General features: G+C 44.9%; 1 protein-coding gene across 4 annotated transcripts in view; it reads right to left on the bottom strand.

Moving 5' to 3' along the window:
• SMOC1 (SPARC related modular calcium binding 1) overlaps positions 1-18,753 on the bottom strand; it is a gene marked incomplete at its 5' end in the record, with an annotated part of 155,549 nt that extends 136,796 nt beyond the window's left edge. For 2 of the 4 annotated variants that reach the window (XM_082649737.1, XM_082649736.1), the window contains one exon: positions 18,637-18,735. In XM_082649737.1, the coding sequence (XP_082505863.1) occupies positions 18,637-18,735 (99 nt within the window). Of the gene's footprint in view, positions 1-12,722; positions 12,778-18,636 lie in introns of those variants that run through there. The other 2 variants (XM_082649739.1, XM_082649738.1) reach the window with 2 other exon arrangements.
• Positions 18,754-19,845: the final 1,092 nt, after the last annotated feature.

Consider the following 19,845-nt stretch of genomic DNA (forward strand, 5'->3'; position numbering starts at 1 on the left):
TACTTATTTACAGTCATTTCTACCCAGTACATCAGGTCTGACTTTCAATTAAAAATTACAAGGCTTACTGAAACGGAAAAAGCATAATTTGAAGAGACAGAGCAACCACTGGAACCAGACTCAGATATGGCAGAGATGTTCGAATTATCAGATCAGGAACTTTTTAAAAACTATGATTAGTATGCTAAGGGCTCTAATGGAAGAAGCAGACAATATGCAAGAATAGATGGGTCATGTAAGGAGAGAAATGGAACTTCTAAGAAAGAATCCCAAAGAAATGCTAGAGATAAACACTGTAACAGAAATTAAGAACACCTTTGATGGGATTATTAATGGACCGGACACAACTGAGGAAAGAATCTCTGAGCTTGAGGATATAGCAATAGAAATTTCAAACAGAAAACTGAAAAGCAAAGAAAAAAAAGACTAAAAAAAAAAAAAAGAACATAATATCCAAGAATTATTGGACAACTACAAAAGGCATAACATGCATGTAATGGGAATATCAGAAGGAGAAAAAAAGACAGAACAGAAGAAATATTTGAAGAAACAAAAATTGAGAATTTTCCCCAAATAAACATCAGACACCAAACCACAGGTCTAGGAAGCTCAGAGGACACCAAGCAAGATAAAATCCCAAAAAATACACCTAAGCATTTCATATTCAGAGTGCAGAAAATCAAAGATAAAGAAAAAAATCTTCTAAAAAGCCAGAAGAAATAAACACCTCACCTATAAAAAAGCGAAGATAACAATTACATTGGGGTTCTCCTAAGAAACCATCCAAGTGAGAAGACAGTGAAATGAAATATTTAAAGTGTTGAGAGGAAAAAAAAAATCAACCTAGAATTCTGTATCCTACAAAATTATCCTTCAAAAATGAAGAAGAAGTAGACTTTCTCAGACAAAAACTGAGGGAATTTGTTGCCTTATAAGAAATGATAAAAGAAGGTCTTCAGAGAGAAAGAAGATTACTTAAGTCAGAAACTTGGATCTACATAAAGAAAGGAGTAGCATTAAAGAAGTAATAAAAATTTTTATTTTTCTTATTCTTGTTTGATCTAACAGATAACAATTTGTTCAAAATAATAATAGCAACAATGTATTCGATGATGATAGCTTATGTATAAGTGAAATGAATGACAGCAATGATACAAGGGACAGGAGGGAGGAATTAGGAATACTTTGTTATTACATAAGGTACTTGCACCACCCATGAAGCAGTATGGTGTTATTTGAAAGTGGACTTGAATTAGTTGTAAACGTATATTGCAAATTCTAGTGCACGTACAAAAAAAGTTAAAAAAAATATATATATATATATACATATACAGACAGAGAGAGAGAGTTGTTATTCTAAGAAAGGAGAGAAAATGAAATCATGTAAAATGCTCAATTAAAAACACAAGAGCAGAAAAAAAGTGGAAGACGAAAATAGGAACAAAGAACATGAACAACAAATAGAAAACAGTAGCAAATATGGGAGATATGAATTCAAAGATATCAATAATCACTTTAAATGTCAATGGTCTAAATACAGCAATTAAAAGTATTTAGATGGAAAAAAGTGCGTGTGGTTGGCACAAGCCGCCTTATCTGGAGATAGCCCTCCAGGAAGTCATGCTAATAGCAAGGATTTTTGTTTCTGAAATGCTCTAAAAGCAGCCTGGAGATCCGATGCAGGCCCACCCACAGGCTCTGATGGGACTGGCTTTCCAACTCCAGGTAAGGGAAAGCTAGGCATCCAGTGAGCGGAGAAGGAGGCCTAGAAAAACCAGGCACTGCTCCTCTAGCTCCATGGAATTTGCCTGGGGACCAGATCTGGGCACATACTGGGCAGTCACTGGGCAGCCTGACCCTTATGACCCTGAGCTCAGAAATAATGAGGAGGGCCTTCTGGTCACCTCTTACCAGCAACCTACCATGCCAGGAAAGAAAGAAAATGAAAGAAGACTTCAGGAAGGAGACAGTGTACAGTTGTCTGGAGAAGACATGGCCACATGGCCTATGGAGGAAGACCTCACCAAAGAGCATCTTTCCTCCACACGTTTCCATGAGGGGGTCCTCCTGACCTCATGGTAAAGGCATAAGAGGAGGGAGATATTTGATTTATTGCACAAAAAAAAAACTAGCTTTGTTTTAAACAAAAGGAAACAGAACCACAAATTAGGCATCTTCCACATATTGATGAGCTTTTGAGCTTTAATTCCAAGGGGGAAAACTATAGGAAAAAAAGTTTGGTTCTCATAGGAGTCATCTTTCTTGTTACCTCTGTTCTTTTTATGAATAGTTAACATTTACTGAGCCTCCTGCCATTACTTCATTTAAGCTCCACAATGACCCAATGAGGTACATAATATCTTCAAATTACAGATAAGGAAGCTGAAGCTTAGAGGTTAGTTAATTTGCCCAAGGACACAACAGCTAGAAAGCAGCAGAGCCAGCAGAAAGTAGCTTAATCTTAGGTCTCTCTGGCCCCCAAACCACTACTCTGCACCGACTCTGGATGGGCAAGAAAGCCTCAAATGGTAGCAGCTCAGACTTCTCCCGTCACCCAACAGTGAGACGGAAGGTGCATTTCATTCTCCAGGTAAATGCAACTTTAATGAAAGAAGAGATACAAACTGCGAATCAGCAACAGATGTGGGCCCAGTCTTTTTCTAAGCCTCTCTCTTGACGGGAGAAGAAAGTACAATAACACACCACTAGGAGAGGGCACGTGATCCTCAAAGCAAAGGAAAAGATGAGAAGGATGGAAATGATGCATCTTGTCCTCTGTGTAGCTCCTGACTTCAGGCTGCCTGGGCCAGTGCAGATGTGAATCTGCCCCAAGAGGCAGGGAAAAACCATCCACAGAGGAGAGCCCTGGACATTTTCAGACGCTCTTCAACAAACATAAAGGGTTTCCACTTCAACCCTCAAATTGCGTATTGATTTGAAAAGGTCTCCCAGGAAAATATTGTGCCAACCAAAAAACACATTCCCTGTGCTCCAGACCACTTGCCATTTAATTTGGGCACGTCTGCACTGATTGCATTGCTATTGACAAGCATGGAGAGTCTTACGCCAAGATCTACCTTCGCTTCAAACTATCTATCGCGGGTTACTTGTTCTATTTGCTCAGCTGCACATTTCTTAACTGAAACCTTCAGAATTTGCAGAAACCGGAATCCATGTCTTTTAGGGACTGAGAAACCAGAACCCTACGAAATGGAAGGTATAATAACATGGATGGTGAAGATTCTGCATGTCCTGAGTTTTTTGGCCACATGTTCCAACCACTGTACATTGGTGAATTGGCCAAAGGCAACTCAGAAATATAATCTTCTCCTAAAATTCAGGCTATTTCCTCCCCTTGGCCAGATTTTTGCCACTTTCCCAAGTTCTCCAGGACATCTTTGAATGGAAAAGTCAGGGACAGAGCAATGGAGAGTGGAGACCTGGGTTCTGGCTCTGGCTCTGCCACCAGTTAGCTGTGTGGACTCAGGACAGTCCTTACCTAATGTAAAATGAAGGACCCCTGAGATTCCTTCCAATTATGGGACTATGTGGTCATGTTCTCTTCATGTTGGGGGCCCTCTGGAATCATCTTCATTCGGCAGATTCTACTCTGAAAGTATCCAAACTTTTCCTACGTTCGCTTTTTCTTATCAGCTCCTAACCTTGGGATGTCTGCACTGGTGGTCACCTTGGAGGTCACTTATTCTTCCTGTATTCTTCCTGTAATTCTTCCTGTAATCCTTCCTGTAATGATGAGGGAACTGGTCACACAGTAACAGGAGATCTCCCTCTCTGGGCTCTGACCATGAATGTCTGCACACTTCTCACCACACGTCCCACCCACCACTCTGCTGGGCTACGAATGTGACAGATCCCCAGATGGATACTGTGCTTGTTGCCCCATCATCCTTTCCACCCTTCCTTATACAGCCATGTGGTCAGGAGGAGGTAGGAAAAATAACCTGACTGCCAGCTCCAGAAATGGGTATCTTCTTTCCTACCCTGCACAGAGATCAGTCTAAGGAATCTAGGCCTACGTCACTCACAGCATGACACTCTCCTGGCCAAAGGGGTTGGTTAAAAATGGGCATTTGATTCAACTTAGATCAATAAGCTAAGAGCCAAAGTTTTCTGAGAGTATCTAGGAAAGGGTGACTGGAAGCCAATTCTCTCTTCCCTCCCCTAGAAAGTGTGATGTTTAGCTATGAAGCGTGGAACCACTGCAGCAATTCTGCCACCAGGAAAAGCTAGGCTTCAGATTAAACAGACACCACAAAAAGGCGGAGGGAAGAGACATAAATGCTCTGAGTGTTTGATAACACCGTTAAGTCACCAAATCAAACCAATCCTGAAACCTACTTTGTATCTGTACCTTCTATTACTTGAGCCAATGAATCCCCTTCATTGGATAAGCCAGTTCAAAACATGGTATCTGTTTCTTACAAGATAAATTCCCAACTAATGTGTACGTACCAAAGATCACACACAAAGCTGATCTACAGTTACACTTCAAAGGCCTCCCGATTAGCACCAGAGAGTAAAACCAGCTCCCTCATGCTCTTAACTATTTCCACCAGAAACCAAGGAGACTCCCTTCCTAGGCCACCAACCAAGAATTCAGGCAGAGTTTCTCTCACAGTGCTGGGGTCACGTGCAGCCTCCCCACTGGGAGGCCAATGCTGAGAAGGGAACATTGGCCCCCAGGCCCCCTTCCTCTGTACCCCTCCATGCCAACACAGAGACCGAAAGACGGCAATGCCACACAAAAGGTAGAAGTGCTTTTCAGTATCACCTATTACTTGTTTAAAAATCAGTGACAGGGCTTCCCTGGTGGCGCAGTGCTTGAGAGTCCGCCTGCCGATGCAGGGGACACAGGTTCGTGCCCCGGTCCGGGAAGATCCCACATGCCGCGGAGCGGCTGGGCCCGTGAGCCATGGCCGCTGAGCCTGCGCGTCCGGAGCCTGTGCTCCGCAACGGGAGAGGCCACAACAGTGAGAGGCCCGCGTACCGCAAAAAAAAAAAAAAAAAAAAAAAAAAAAAAAAAAATCAGTGACAACAGCTAACAAATTAATGGGTCCCAAAATGACCATCGCTGGGTGCTAATATCACAAATGTTATGTGCCTCCTGATGGAAGTACACACCAACTGCCATGAAACATACTTGCCCAAAAAAATATAAAACCTACATCTAATCAAGCCTCCGGATCTCACTATCATTTTCCAGGAAATATAAAGGATACGGGAACATGTTACACAACTCTATGGAAATGTAGTCAGCCAAAGCTAGTGTGGAAAACCCTAGAACACCTGTTTATTCAACAAATAAATTACAAAGTGAAAAGGAGGTGGAGAGGAAACTCGTGGATTAAAAGAGGATTAAGATACAGAGAAGCCAATACGTGGACCTTAAGTGGATCTTGATCTGAGACATAATCAGGGAGATTTGACTGTTGATTGAATTCTACATTGTAATCCCTGTATTAAGGGATGGTTGTTAATATTCTTTGGTTGTGATGTGCTTTTGTGGTTAGTTGTTTTTTAATGTCTTTTTCTTTTAGAGATATATATGAAAATATTTATGGATGATAAGATATAATGTCTGAACTTGCTTCAAAATAATATGATCAGGGGACTAGAGGACGGGTGGAAGAATCGAGCTGTTGTTGGAACTGTGTGAGGGTTCCATAAGAATTCACTAATGCTAATCTCTGCTTTTTTGTATATATTTGGAAGTTTTCATAACAAAGAAATGTTTTTTTTAATGAAGGGAAAGGACCCAAAGATGAAGGAGAGTCTAAGCTCTTTGCCAAAGTCCTAGTGTCATTTCCAAGAAAGCCTGTTTACTCAAAGTAACACTTTCTATATAAATTTCCCCAAGTAATTACCTTGACAGAATACTTCTGGTTGACACATCTTCTTTCCAAATGTTATTGAGAATTTCTGAAACACAGGACAAGCACTCCTCCCACAGGGTTACATTAAGAAGTTTAATTCACAGAAAATACTATATAAATTCATATCAAACATTAAATCAGTGTCTGACCTGTGTAGTGTATTTGTTGCTGCTTGTGCAATCTGAGCCTTCATAAACTTATTCACCTTAATTTCCATAACCTTAGCAGGGAGAGACCTTTCTCATCCTGACACCAAAGACAGAAACCATAAGGACAGATTAGTTACGCAAAGATGTAAAATTCAGAAGATTGAAACCAGTGTCTTTTCATAATGAAAGGCATTTGCCAGACATGACAGCAAAACAGATTAATATCTAGTATTTAAAAAAACAAAAAACCTCTTCCCAAGTCAGTCTGTGAGGTGAAAAAAAAAAAAACTACCACTCCTGTTTGAAAAATCAGCAAAAATTCAGGACAGATGATTCCCGGAAAAAAAGGAACTAATGTAGGACTGCCAGATACAATATAGGATACCCAGTTAAATGTGAATTTCTGATAAGTAACAAATAATTTAGGCCATACTTATTCTAAAACACTACTTGTTGTTTATCTAAATTCCAATTTACGCAATTTACAATTTAGGCAATCCTACTTTTCATCTGCCAACTCTGGCAACCCTAACTAATGGCCAATAAATTTGAGAAAATGATCAACCTCAGCTCTAATTATCAAGGGAGAGCAAATACAGCAAAAAGAGCAGAGGTCCCACCAGGCAGGGGTGGAAGAAGGACACTGCACCTGCACCCACCTGGCCCACCTGGAGCTCAGGGGAGGAGGCATGACCTTAGGGCCTCACGAGGGCAGGAGGGAGGTAGCCAGCACTTCAGGCAATGGGGTCACAAGTTTGGTTGAATGGCCCTGAGCATTGTCTTCAGGGGAAAGAAAAAATATGATCAGAGGCTTGGAGCAGACGACCCCGTGCAGAAGCAACACTTTTATTATTTGCTCTTAAAACTTTGCTGTGATCTATCCAAATGCATTTTTATCTTTTATGGAAAATGTTATGATGTATTATGTAATACATACAAAAAGGAATTCAAATATCTGTGCACTCACCTTCCATTTTAAAAACCTAAAACATTCCAACCGATGTTCCTCTCCCTCCTGCCCTCGCACCCTAGGTAACCACTATAACCTGAACTTCAGAGTTACCATCGCCCTCAATTTTCAGAATTTTTTTTTTTTTTTTTTTTTTTTTGCAGTACGCGGGCGTCTCACTACTTGTGGCTTCTCCCATTGCGGAGCACAGGCTCCAGACGCGCAGGCTCAGCGGCCATGGCTCCTGGGCGCAGCCGCTCCGCGGCATGTGGGATCCTCCCGGACCGGGGCACGAACCCGTGTCCCCTGCATCGGCAGGCGGACTCTCAACCACTGCGCCACCAGGGAAGCCCCTTCATACATTTTTTACATATGTTTGCACCCCTAAATAAAATACGTATAGTTGTCACATGCTTTCATCCTTCATATAAATAGCAGCATAACATATGTATTCTACAATTTGCCTTTTTTCACCCCGCATTTTGATTATGAAATTGATCCATAATAATGAGTGGTGCTTTATATTAGTCAGTTTCAGCACCGTGTAATATTCCATTATTTGAATATACCAAAATTTCTATTTCTCATCTCCTGTTGACGGACAGTTAGCTGGTTTACAATGTTTGCTACTACCAAAAATTGCTGCTGTGAACATCCTTAAACATGTCTCTTAGTATACATGTCAGTGCGTTACTCTAGGGTATATGCTGGAGTGGAATTACAAGCTCAAAGAGTGTGTGCAACTTCAACTGTAATTCTACAAAGTGATTGGACTCATTTATATTCCCACCAGCATCAATAAATGCATTTTTTACAGTTACATCCTGCTGAGGTTAATTGAAAACTCTCCTTTAAAGCAGACTGAGTTCAAAGCATGCAGAAATTGAGTCGGAGGCCTGGTACTAATAGTTACTAACCCTAAAAATCAACCCAACACGAACACGAGCTGGCTGTGTCTTATGTAGATGGGGATTGGGCTGGATTGAGACAGCTTTGGGGATTTCTTTAAATCATGCATGTTTTAATCTTCATTATTTTCCTCTAAGATTAAAATATGCTCATTGTAAACAAAATTATTTTAATTACTAAGACGCATCTTATAGAAATGGAATATCCCCCGATGAACACCATTAACAGCATGACATATAATCCACACAATTTTTCTATACATAAGCCAACTTTTTTTAATTTAATTTTATTTATTTTTTTATACAGCAGGTTCTTATTAGTCATCAATTTTTTTATTCAAACAGAAAGTCACAAAAATTATAATCATCCTCATCAGTTCACTCAGTCCCATGTAATTAATTTTTTTTATCTTGATCTTTTGTTAGCACTTTTATAAATTCATCAGTTTTCCATTAGAGTTCTGAAAATGCTTATTCATTCAGTTCAGCAGTATAGTCAGTTACCAGAAACATGTACTTGTCAGAGTCTTTTCCATGAATTCCTTGAAGATGAAACCCTTTTATAGGAACATTTTTGCAAAAGCATCAGAGTACACCCAGAACTCTCTGTAAATGACAAAAGACTTAAAAATGACCACGGTTAAAGATTTGATGAAAGTTCATAATAATGCAATTGACAAGAAATTTAGTTATTTCTGAGATATACATTTTAAAATAATAACTAGAATTATGACTTATAACATTATACCAGAACATATAAGATTTTTAGGAATTTCATGTAATGTCTGAACCATTTATATTAACATATTTCCATACAAATAACCCAAAGAAAGTTTAGTATTAGTTTTTTTTTTAATTTAATTTTATTTATTTTTTTATACAGCAGGTTCTTATTAGTCATCAATTTTATACACATCGGTGTATACATGTCAATCCCAATCGCCCAACTCATCACACCACCACCTTCAACCCCACACCACTTCCCTGCCTTTGTGTCCATACGTTTGTTCTCTACATCTGTGTCTCAATTTCTGCACTGCAAACCAGTTCATCTGTATCATTTTTCTAGGTTCCACATATATGCGTTAATATACAATATTTGTTTTCCTCTTTCTGACTTACTTCACTCTGTATGACAGTCTCTAGATCCATCCACGTCTCAACAAATGACCCAATTTCGTTCCTTTTTATGGCTAATATCCCATTGTATATACGTACCACATCTTCTTTATCCATTCGTCTGGTGATGGGCATTTAGGTTGCTTCCATGACCTGGCTATTGTAAATAGTGCTGCAATGAACATTGGGGTGCATGTGTCTTTTTGAATTATGGTTTTCTCTGAGTATATGCCCAGTAGTGGGATTGCTGGATCATATGGTAATTCTATTTTTATTTTTTTAAGGAACCTCCATACGGTTCTCCATAGTGGCTGTATCAATTTACATTCCCACCAACAGTGCAAGCAGGTTCCCTTTTCTCCACACCCTCTCCAGCATTTGTTGTTTGTAGATTTTCTGATGATGCCCATTCTAACTGGTGTGAGGTGATACCTCATTGTAGTTTTGATTTGCATTTCTCTAATAATTAGTGATGTTGAGCAGCTTTTCATGTGTTTCTTGGCCATCTGTATGTCTTCTTTGGAGAAATGTCTATTTAGGTCTTCTGTCCAGTTTTCGATTGGGTTGGTTTTTTTGTTGTTGTTGTTTTTTGTTTTTTTGTTTTTTGTTTTTTTTTTTGCGGTACGCGGGCCTCTCACCGCTGTGGCCTCTCCCGTTGCGGAGCACAGGCTCCGGACGCACAGGCTCAGCGGCCATGGCTCACGGGCCCAGCCGCCCCGCGGCACGTGGGATCCTCCCGAACCGGGGCACGAACCCGTGTCCCCTGCATCGGCAGGCGGACTCCCAACCACTGCGCCACCAGGGAAGCCCTGGTTTTTTTTTTTTTTTTTTTATATTGAGCTGCATGAGCTGTTTATATATTTTGGAGATTAATCCTTTGTCCATTGATTCATTTGCAAATATTTTCTCCCATTCCGAGGGTTGTCTTTTTGTCTTGTTTATGGTTTCCTTTGCTGTGCAAAATCTTTTAAGTTTCATTAGGTCCCATTTGTTTATTTTTGTGTTTATTACCATTACTCTAGGAAGTGGATCAAAAAAGATCTTGCTGTGATTTATGTCAAAGAGTGTTCTTCCTATGTTTTCCTCTAAGAGTTTTATAGTGTCTGGTCTTACATTTAGGTCTCTAATCCATTTTGAGTTTATTTTTGTGTATGGCGTTAGGGAGTGTTCTAATTTCATTCTTTTACATGTAGCTGTCCAGTTTTCCCAGCACCACTTATTGAAGAGACTGTCTTTTCTCCATTGTATATCCTTGCCGCCTTTGTCATAGATTTGTTGACCATAGGTGCATGGGTTTATCTCTGGGCTTTCTATCTTGTTCCATTGATTTATGTTTCTGGTTCTGTGCCAGTACCATATTGTCTTGATTACTGTAGCTTTGTAGTATAGTCTGAAGTCAAGGAGTCTGATTCCTCCAGCTCCATTTTTTTTCCCTCAAGACTGCTTTGGCTATTCGGGGTCTTTTGTGTCTTCATACAAATTTTAAGATTTTTTTGGTCTAGTTCCGTAAAAAATCATAAGCCAACTTTTTTTTTTTTTGCACAAAGGGGATTATGTATTTTGGGTTGCATTTTACTTCTTTTTACTGTGTAATATTTCTTTACAAGGAAAGAAATAATCTACATTTACCAAAAATTCTGTTATTCAATAAATATTTACTAAGCACCTGTTCTTGAACAGGATGGAGTCTATAAAGAAAATTAAGCAACACCACCATTGCAAGACTCCCAGGCTAAAACGAAAGAAACTCATAGATGAAGGTCATAATAATGGCTCCCACTTATCAAGCACCCTCTATGAGCCAGGCACTGTATCAGACCCTTAATGAATGTGGTAGGCAAAATAATGGCCCCCGAATGATGCCCATGTCCTAATCCTAGTAGTGCTACAGTATATGGCAAGGAGGAATTAAGGTTGCTAATCAGCTGAGCTTAAAATAAGGAGAACAGTCTGGGCTCTCCTGGTAGCCCAGGGGTCAGAAATCACAAGGTCCTTAAGTGGAGAAGAGAGAAGCGGAAGAGTCAGAACCAGAGAGATGGAAGCATGAAAAAGACTTGACCAGCTATTGCTGGCTTTGAAGGTGAACAGGGGCTACAAGCCAAGGCATGCAGGCAGTTTCTAGAAGCTGGAAAAGGCACGAAAATGGATTCTCCCCTGAAGCCTCCAGAAGGGAACTCAGCTCTGCTGATTATTTAACCCAGTGAGATCTGTCTTAGACTTCAGACCTCCAAAAATTTGTGTTGCTTAAGCCACTAGGTTCGTGCTATGTGTTACAACAGGAATAGGAAGCTAAGACTTCCCACTTCATCCTCCTCCACCCTGGAACATAGACACTATGCCTTCCATTGGACAAACTAGGGAACCAAGGACCCAACAGGTTAAGTTATTAGCCCAGGCTCACAGTGGCAGAGACAGACTCAAACTTGGATCTGTCTACCTCCAAAGCCTGTGCTGAGGCTGCCCCACTACGCTCCCTCTACGGTCAGCTAGAACACAGGGCAGATGGGGACACGCACTACCCTAGGGGTAAGTAAGCAAAGCACAGTGGGTGAGAGAACCCTTCCTGGGGCGAGGCTGGGAGGACTGCGTGGAGGCTTTTGAATGATGAGCGGGATTCGGACAGACAGAGATGAGGAGGGAAGGAGAGGTCAGGAAATGCAATGCAGTTCAGTGCAACCAAAGTCTGGGGCACATGAGGGTGGGGATATACAGTGAGAGGCTGGGCACCTCAGTGAGAGACCGACACTGTCCAGTATGACAGCCACTAGCTACACGTGGCTATTAACATTTAACCTTAATTGAAATCAAATTAAGTTCAAAAGTCAGTTCCTCAGTTTTACTTACCACATTTAAAATTCAATAGCAAAAAACCCCACAAAAACAAACAAACAAACCCACAAAAAACCCTTCAATAGCCACATGTGTCTAATATTGGACAGTGCAGATGTAGAACATTTCCATCCTAGCAAAAAGGTCTATCGGACAGCACCACTGACGAAGGGGAGTCGTTGAAGTCATTGTTTTTGAGCCAGTCAGGGGCACTGTGCACCTGAAAGCAGGCTCAATGTCCTTTTATAACACTGCCCACCTCACCCTCTTACTTGTTACTGCTTTTGTGTCCTCTCCCCTGGGCCTTTGCAGAATTTTTCAAGAAGAGATGCATGATAAACATGCCCCCAAAATATTTTTAACTCCCAGTGCTGTCTTAGAGGTGTTATCTAGTCCTAAAAATGAACCATTCTGGGAAGTGGGTCCAGTTTTTCTCCACTGCCAATACTTGAAAACAAACAAACAAAAAACATTTGGCCCTTATCTAATGGAATCAGATCAATGCTGCAGTGAGAAATGGTTTTTAGGGGAAGGGACACAGTCGCTCACATTTGCAGAGTATTTGTCAGGTTTCAAAGCACCTGACACATTATCTCCCAGAACCTGGCTCCATCCCGGTCCTCCGTGATGGTGGCAGGGGCTCTTCTGAGGCTCCAGCTCTTCTGAGTGGCCTTTCCTGCTTTGTAGAGGCTGCCCTGCTTTGGCTCCAGAAAAAGGAGGCCGAAATCAACCAAGGCAACGGCTGGGAAGTACATAGAGCTCCACACCTAACGTGTTTAGATGTCTGCCAAAGGTAAGATTAATTTGTGATCTAGCGATTGAGTTTAGAATGACGTCAGGTGCAGAAGGAAATCCAATTAATTGCTATACTGACCTATGTCGCTGTGGCGTCTCTGTGAGGCCGTTGGGAGTGTTGGTGGAGATCCAGTTCTCCTATCCCCTCAGTGACTCAGGGCTCCTGCACGGCACATATGTACAATGCTAACCCTGTTTGGCATGCCTCACAAGCAGCTCCGATCGATTTCCCATCCGCAGCTTAACCCTTGTCCTCTCCCAAACTGCTCCGCGGTGACAAGCTCAGGAGGAAGGGGCCCTCCACATGGACATACCCACCCCCCAGCAATGCCAGGAACTTGGCTGCTTAAACAATAGATCTCTATGTGGTCGGGAGAGAAAGGGTGCCCTGTACCTGCTAAGCGGGGCCATGCTCCCCTCCCCAGCCTCTGCCAAGGCAGGCGAGGGAGGAGGTTGGAACGAAGGCAGCGATCAGCCCGAAACACGCCTCCCCCACCCCCGCTGGCAAATAAGGCTTCTGGCCCAAGCGTCAGCTGGTGAACTTTTCTACTCTGCAGGGCTGGGGACTCAGATGTACAGGGCTGATCCCCCCTGAGCAAGGGAGAGAGAAGACTGCCTACCGCGGGCTCAGCTTTACAAATGAGCTCATTGGCCAGCTGATGTAGATATTTACCCCGGAGCCTGGGCCGGCTCTGGGTATAACCCAGCGGTCCCCAAGCTTTTTGGGACCAGGGACCGGTTTCGTGGAAGACAATTTTTGCACGGACGGATGGGGGGCGGGGATGGGTCAGGCGGTAAGGCGAGCGACGGGGAGCAATGGGGAGTGGCAGATAAGCGTCACTCGCTCACTCGTCGCTCACCTCCTGCTGTGCGGCCAGGTTCCTAACAGGCCACGGACCCCTACCAGTCCTCCTCCGCCCGGGGTTGGGGCCCCTGGTCTAACCAGCCAAGAATTCAAAGAAAAACCAATCATCGCTCCCCAACGTGGTATTTTCTAAGATGCACATCTGGAAAGGGGGAGGAGGGAGCAGAGGAGGCAAGAAAGGAGTCTCTACAAAGGGAATTTGTGTTTGCCTGACCTCAGGTGCAAAGAATGGAATTAAACATAATCTTTGGCTCGTGACACACTCAACATTGGTCTAAGCAGGAGCCACTCTTATTTTTTATTAAATAAGCTATTGACCTTTACCAATGGACAAATACTTTCAAACTCACGCCCCCCCAAAAAAAGAAGATAAAGTATTGATACTAACTTATACTAACCATATGATTTTCCTGGCCAATCCAACCCTCTGCTTCACCCTAACCTCCCCCGATCCTGTGTACCTTGTTTTTCTTTTCATATAGTTTTCTTGCAGCTATATGTATTCCTAAAAGTGTTTTTATTTAATTTTAGCTATTTATAAATTTATAAAAGATGTCACGCTGCATCTTTCAGTGCATTTCTTTTACTTAATATCATATTACCCAGATGCGTCCATATTTTTGCATGTCACTGTTGTTCATTTGTTTTGACTGACTATAATTCTCCATTGTGTGAATACATCACAATTTATTATCTACCCTCCTACTGATGGGTATTTGAGCTCTTTCCAGGCTTGTGATAGTGTGAACACGGTTGCATATGTCTCCTTCTGGACATGAGTTTCTCTTGGGCATATACACCTGGGAGTGGAATCCCTGGGCTGTAAGAAATGTGAATGTTCGGGGAATTTCCTGACGGTCCAGTGGTTAAGACTCCGTGCTTTCTCTGCCAAGAGCTCAGGTTCGATCCCTGGTCGGGGAACTAAGATCCCACAAGCCAAGAGGGGCGGCCAAAAAAAAAAAAAAAAGTGAATGTTCAACTTTAGGAGATAATGAGATAATATCAAAGTGTTTTCCATTTGATTGAATTTCCTAGAGTTTCTAAGATGATTGTCTCCTCTTCCTGTCTTCCTCAGTTTTATTTCTTTAAATTTCACATGTCAGCTCTATCAAAATATTTAAATGAAATTCTTGGTCTAACACCTTGAGTAGCCCCTCAGCTAAAACCCCCATGTGGAAAAAAAAAGCTTTCTGTCCTGAACACAGACAATAAGAAAGGCATCTCTGCAGACACAAGGACACACCCTGGTCCAGACACTGAGACAGGTTAGTCAAATAGGAGGGAACTGTCTACAAGCTGCTTCACAGTTGGCAAACGCAAGATTTTTTAAAAAGGGTTTAGGTGGAGTCAAAGCCTGTTCCCCCATCCAAGTCCGCTTGCTCAGTCTCTCCTCCTCCACCCCTCCACATGCTTATTTTTAAACAAGGAACAAAAGCCTAAAATGGAAAAAAAATAATAGTTTGTTAAGTAACCAATTTCACATTTAAATGAGAGCAGGGAGTCCAGCATGGACATCACAGTACAGTCGAATTCATTTCAATAAATATTTACAGAACGCTTTGCAGTGTGACCAGCACACTGACAAATAACATCTCTATTCTGCCCTCAAGAGGTTGTGAGCTTGTTCACTTAACAAGACAGAATTATGCATGGAGTGCCGAAGGGGCAAGTTAGAGCTGAGAAGATGAAGATGCTGGTCTGATCTCAAGATGCTCACTGTAGAAGAGTTAGCAAAAGCTGGAAGACACGTGAAAGAGATACCGAAGTTGTACGAAGGTGAGAGTGATTGATTGTAACCAAAATGGTTTTTTGCAGGAAAGTTCCCACAGAGTGATGCTAGAACTAGGTTTTAAAGGATGAATCAAGTATGTGAGAGGAGAGAGGACAGTTAAAGAATATAGCTAAAACAATTAAGAAATAAAATTTCTTAGACTTCTTGACCTTTTCTCTTATTTCTCAAACTTTTTTTTTTTTTTTTTTTTTTTTATGGTACGCGGGCCTCTCACTGTTGTGGCCTCTCCCGTTGCGGAGCACAGGCTCCGGACGCGCTTTCCTGCCTCCAGTCCTGCACCAGGAAGGTGGAACCTGTGAATCACTGTTAAACATGCATTATCTGCATTTATTTGTTCATTTCACAAGTGCCAGGCCCTGTGCTGAGCTCTGGGGATACACCGATGGACAAGACGGGCACGATTGCTGCCCTCACCCAGCTCCCAGTCTGCCGGGCAGACAGAGGTTTAGACAAAGACAGGCATTAGTCAGACTCCATCAGCCTGGCAGAGCCCCTCCCCCATTCAATCCTCCCCAGAAAGATTTTCAGTAAAGTGTGCAGGATTAAAGAAATGGCTGCCTCCTCCGTAATTAAAAGGCTCCTGGCCAGCATCCCAGGTAGCCACGCGGCTGCTCGGAGCTGAGAGGCCAAGAAATCAGGTGCTTCCTACATAATAGCCTCCAATCTGACACTTGATAGCTGCTGGTTTCCAGAGTCAAACAAATGTCAGGCATTTTATGAAGGCAGGAAACAAATAAAGGGGCAAGGATTGGGGTCTAGGCCTCGGGGGAGCTCAATTAGTGAGCCAGATAAAGTTAAACCGAAAGGGCATGCTCTCGGTTTCCTAGAAAGCCAGCTGGAAAAGATGCCAATCCCTAAGCCTCTGTCACTCAAAAGATTAGCAGAAGAGACCCAGGGATGCCCAAGGGAATACTGCAACAGCCAGATGTTTCTGCTCCTCCTGTGACACTGCCATTCACAACCAGGGCCACATTTCTGAGGCCACCAAGAAGACAGAGAAGAGAACTGCAGTCTTCTGGAATAGGTTGAAACTCAAAGACATCACCCTTTAGTGATACAGACACCCAAAAGTATCAGTAATGCTTTCTTACAGACTCGCCTGATGCCCATTTAACAGGAACGGCATGACTAGTCGGATGAACACTCCCCGCAGCTTCTGGGTGGTATGGAAAGCACACGACCTGCACATCCGTATACACTGGGATTTGGCTCCCACTGCTGTGGCTGCACCATGAGTGTTTCAAGCAAGGCTTTTAGCCTCCCTAAGTCTCACTTGCAAAATGACACTAAAAAGACCCATCTTCTTGTTCTTATAAACATAAGTGATCATGGAAAGTGCCCGGCTCAAGAACTCATAAGTGGTGGCTTTCAATGGGGCCTATACATGCATCCAGGTAACCACACACTCAAGACGGTAGCTTCCTCTTGGTGCTTTCTAAGTGTGTGTGTGTGTGTGTGTGTGTGTGTGTGTGTGTGTGTGTGTGAAAGAGAGAGGAAAGGAGAGAGAGAGAGGAAATGCAAGCTGGGACACACAAGCCTATTTACAGTTCCTGTTTGTGTTCCACCATTTCTGTCAAATTAATGAACTAAAGAAGCTGGAGGGAAAACGAACCAATGTCTCTATTTTCCCCTGAAGTCCCTAGCTTTCCCCTAAGAGCTGCTTCCCCCAGATTCAGGAGGCAAGGAAGGAGAGCCATATGGCTTGAGACGCTAGACCCGCCCGGCAGCAAATGAGCCCCCCGCCATTTGTCTCCGGGCCTCTCATGTGGGCGGGCATCCAGATTTCAGTTGGGGTGCTCTGGTCTGCGTCTCTTGTCTTGACTGTTCCTAATTATTGAAGGGAACGCCATGGCTCTCCTGACCTCAGAGCTTAAGAGCTGTGAGTCCTAATATCAAACCAAGCAGCTTCATTTAAAAGGCATGCTCATCTGCATTCATAAAAGTCACTCCTGGAGCCCTGACTTGCCCCAGCTTCGGGAACGCCTGCTGTCGAGGATTTATGACACGCCCTGGATCTAATCGGCCGCACTTTAACTGCTGCTGTTGCACATCTGGTCATAAAAGCAAGGGCCAGCCCAACACGGGGACAAACACTTTTCTTTCCTAAGTGGCTGCAAATCTGATCTCACAGTGATAGCCGGGCTCGGATGTAATCAGCCAGCACCTGGGCGGTCATTACGGCTCATCAAGCTTTGCAAGGCTTTTCCCACACACACGACAGCTATAAAGATGACTCTCGTGGTAGCAAGAGCTATGAATAAAGAACCTGCAGTCAGAACAGGTGGCAACAGGCTAGGCCGAACAATACCCAGGAAAGCGTGAGTTGGTTCAGGAGCCCATCTGTTCACAAAGATCCCAGCTACTTCCACATGGACTCTCCCACTGCCTGGCGGAGGCAAGCAGCTATCTCCATAGACAACTGCCCTGACATACGTTACTCCTCGGCCAGAGATTGTCTGGATAAATTTGATCAAATGAACACCTAAGTGGTTTAAGAGGACACTCTTCAAGCCAGTGGAATCCTTCATTAGACCGATTGGGCGCATGGGAGCAATAACCTAGCCCAGCAATGCACACAATGCTGTCGGTTCCGGGAGGTTTTAGAATGCCTTGAACAGCCTGTCCTGTGCACAGAATTGGCACGTTTCACATCGTTCAGGAACTCCAATCAGACCAAGGTTCAACAAGTAGTTCAACCTCCCGCGCCCGAACGCAGGGGAAGAGACCCTTGAACACTGCCAGCTCCTCTCCACCAGCTCTCCCCAGCCTCCACCTCTACCCCTCCTCCGCCGCTGTGCCTAGCGGGAGGGAGCATTAAAATTATCTGCTGCGGGTTTTACGAGCAGCGATCGCTTTTTAAAACAGCAACAACACAAGGTCCTTGTGTGGCTCTCGGGTAACCTAAAACCCTGGAGGCAGAGCTGCCCCCCACCGCCGCCTGCCAAGAGCACCAGCGCTCCGGGACCGCGAGCAGCATGAGGCACCTCGGAGGCGGAAGGCACCTCTAAGGGTCTTGGAGCAAAAGGCCCTGGGAGAAGAGACTGGGAGAGAGAACGCACCAGTGACAGCGGGGGAGGAGGGCAGGAGGGAGCGGGCAGAATCGGTGCTGCAAGAAAGAATGGGTGGGTGGGGGGCGGGGGGAACAATGGGAGAAATTTTTATTTCAGCAACTTCGCCGAGAAGCCCACGGGGGACTGGGTAGTAGGTGAGGAGGGGGACGAGGTCTGACGCCTCCCTTCCCCCTCTCCGCCACCTCCCCCCACCACACCACCAGGAGGAGGGTCAGCGACCTGGGTCTCCTTCCGCAGGTGGGCGCGCGGCTGGGGGCTCACTTACCCTGGGGCCCGTGGTGCGGTGGCCGCGAGCCGGGGACAGCTGCACCAGCACGAGCAGCAAGTGGGGCGCGAGCAGGCGGGCGCAGCGCGCGGGCAGCATGGTGCCAGACGGGCCGGGCAGCCGGCTGCGGACAGGGGTGGCGGGCTCCACGGGGCGCACGGCCGCGCCGGCCTTCCTGCCTTCCTTCCCCCGGGGGGCCCTGGCGACGGCGGGCCGCGGCGGTGCGGCGCGGGCTCGCGGAGGCTGCGGTCGGAGCGCGCGCTCATGAACCGCCCCGGAGGGGAACTGAGCGCGAGCGTGTGCTCTGCGTGTGGTGCTCTCCGCTCGGCCGGGCCGCGGCGGCAGCAGGTTGGACGCCAGAGCTGAGCCATGGGAATTCCCGTTATAAACCCCCGGGAGGGGTGGGGCGGAGCCCGACGGCCCTGACTGACGGGCAGAGAGGCCCGTGGCAGCCGCCCCTCTGGCAGGTGAAAGCCAATGGGAGAGAGGAAAGAGGGGCGGCTCGCGGTCGTCCCCACTGAGGAACGACTCTCGGTGGCTTGGCCGAAGTGGGCTCCAGGAGAGAGCGGGATAAAGAGGAACTTCCTCTTGGCCCTTGGGTCTGGTGAAGCCTCCGAGAGCTCCAGCAGCCTGAACCTACCAGAATGCCCGCCCGGCTAATGATAACACCTTAAGCATGTACAGTTTTCTGCACGAGTACGTGACTCGTCAGCCGGATGAAATAGGCAGGGAAAACACTCCTCGCCTCGTTTTTTCAGATGAGGGTACTAGGGCGCAAAGGGGTTCAGAAATCTGCCTCCTGGCTGCATCAACACCAAGAACAACTGGGATGTCGCCAGGTCATCTGCACAGAGCGCTGGCTGTGACCGGGGTTGGGCGTGGGGATTAGGCGCATTCGCTGCTTGCAAACAAGATTCCAGCGGGTGACACACTTAAGTCCTACAGCGGCTGCCCCGGGAGCAGAGTCGAGAAGAGAGAGAAAGCACGTGCTGGGCATCTCCTTGCTGGGGAGGGCCGCTGTGGGTATGGGATGATGCCGACCCGTGGCCCTGTGGTGGATCTGGGATTAGAACCCAAGCGTCCTGGCTCCCTGCCTGGAACTGGAGGGCCAACAGGCAGCCTCTCTGTGGCCTAGGAGCCCTGGGAGGAGAGGTTAGAGGGGAGCTGGTTTGCTGGTGGGGGGAGAGAGAGGAAAAAGCATTGGTAGGA

This window comes from Grampus griseus (assembly GCF_964374135.1).
Source record: "Grampus griseus genome assembly, chromosome: 2".
Lineage (NCBI taxonomy): Eukaryota > Metazoa > Chordata > Mammalia > Artiodactyla > Delphinidae > Grampus > Grampus griseus.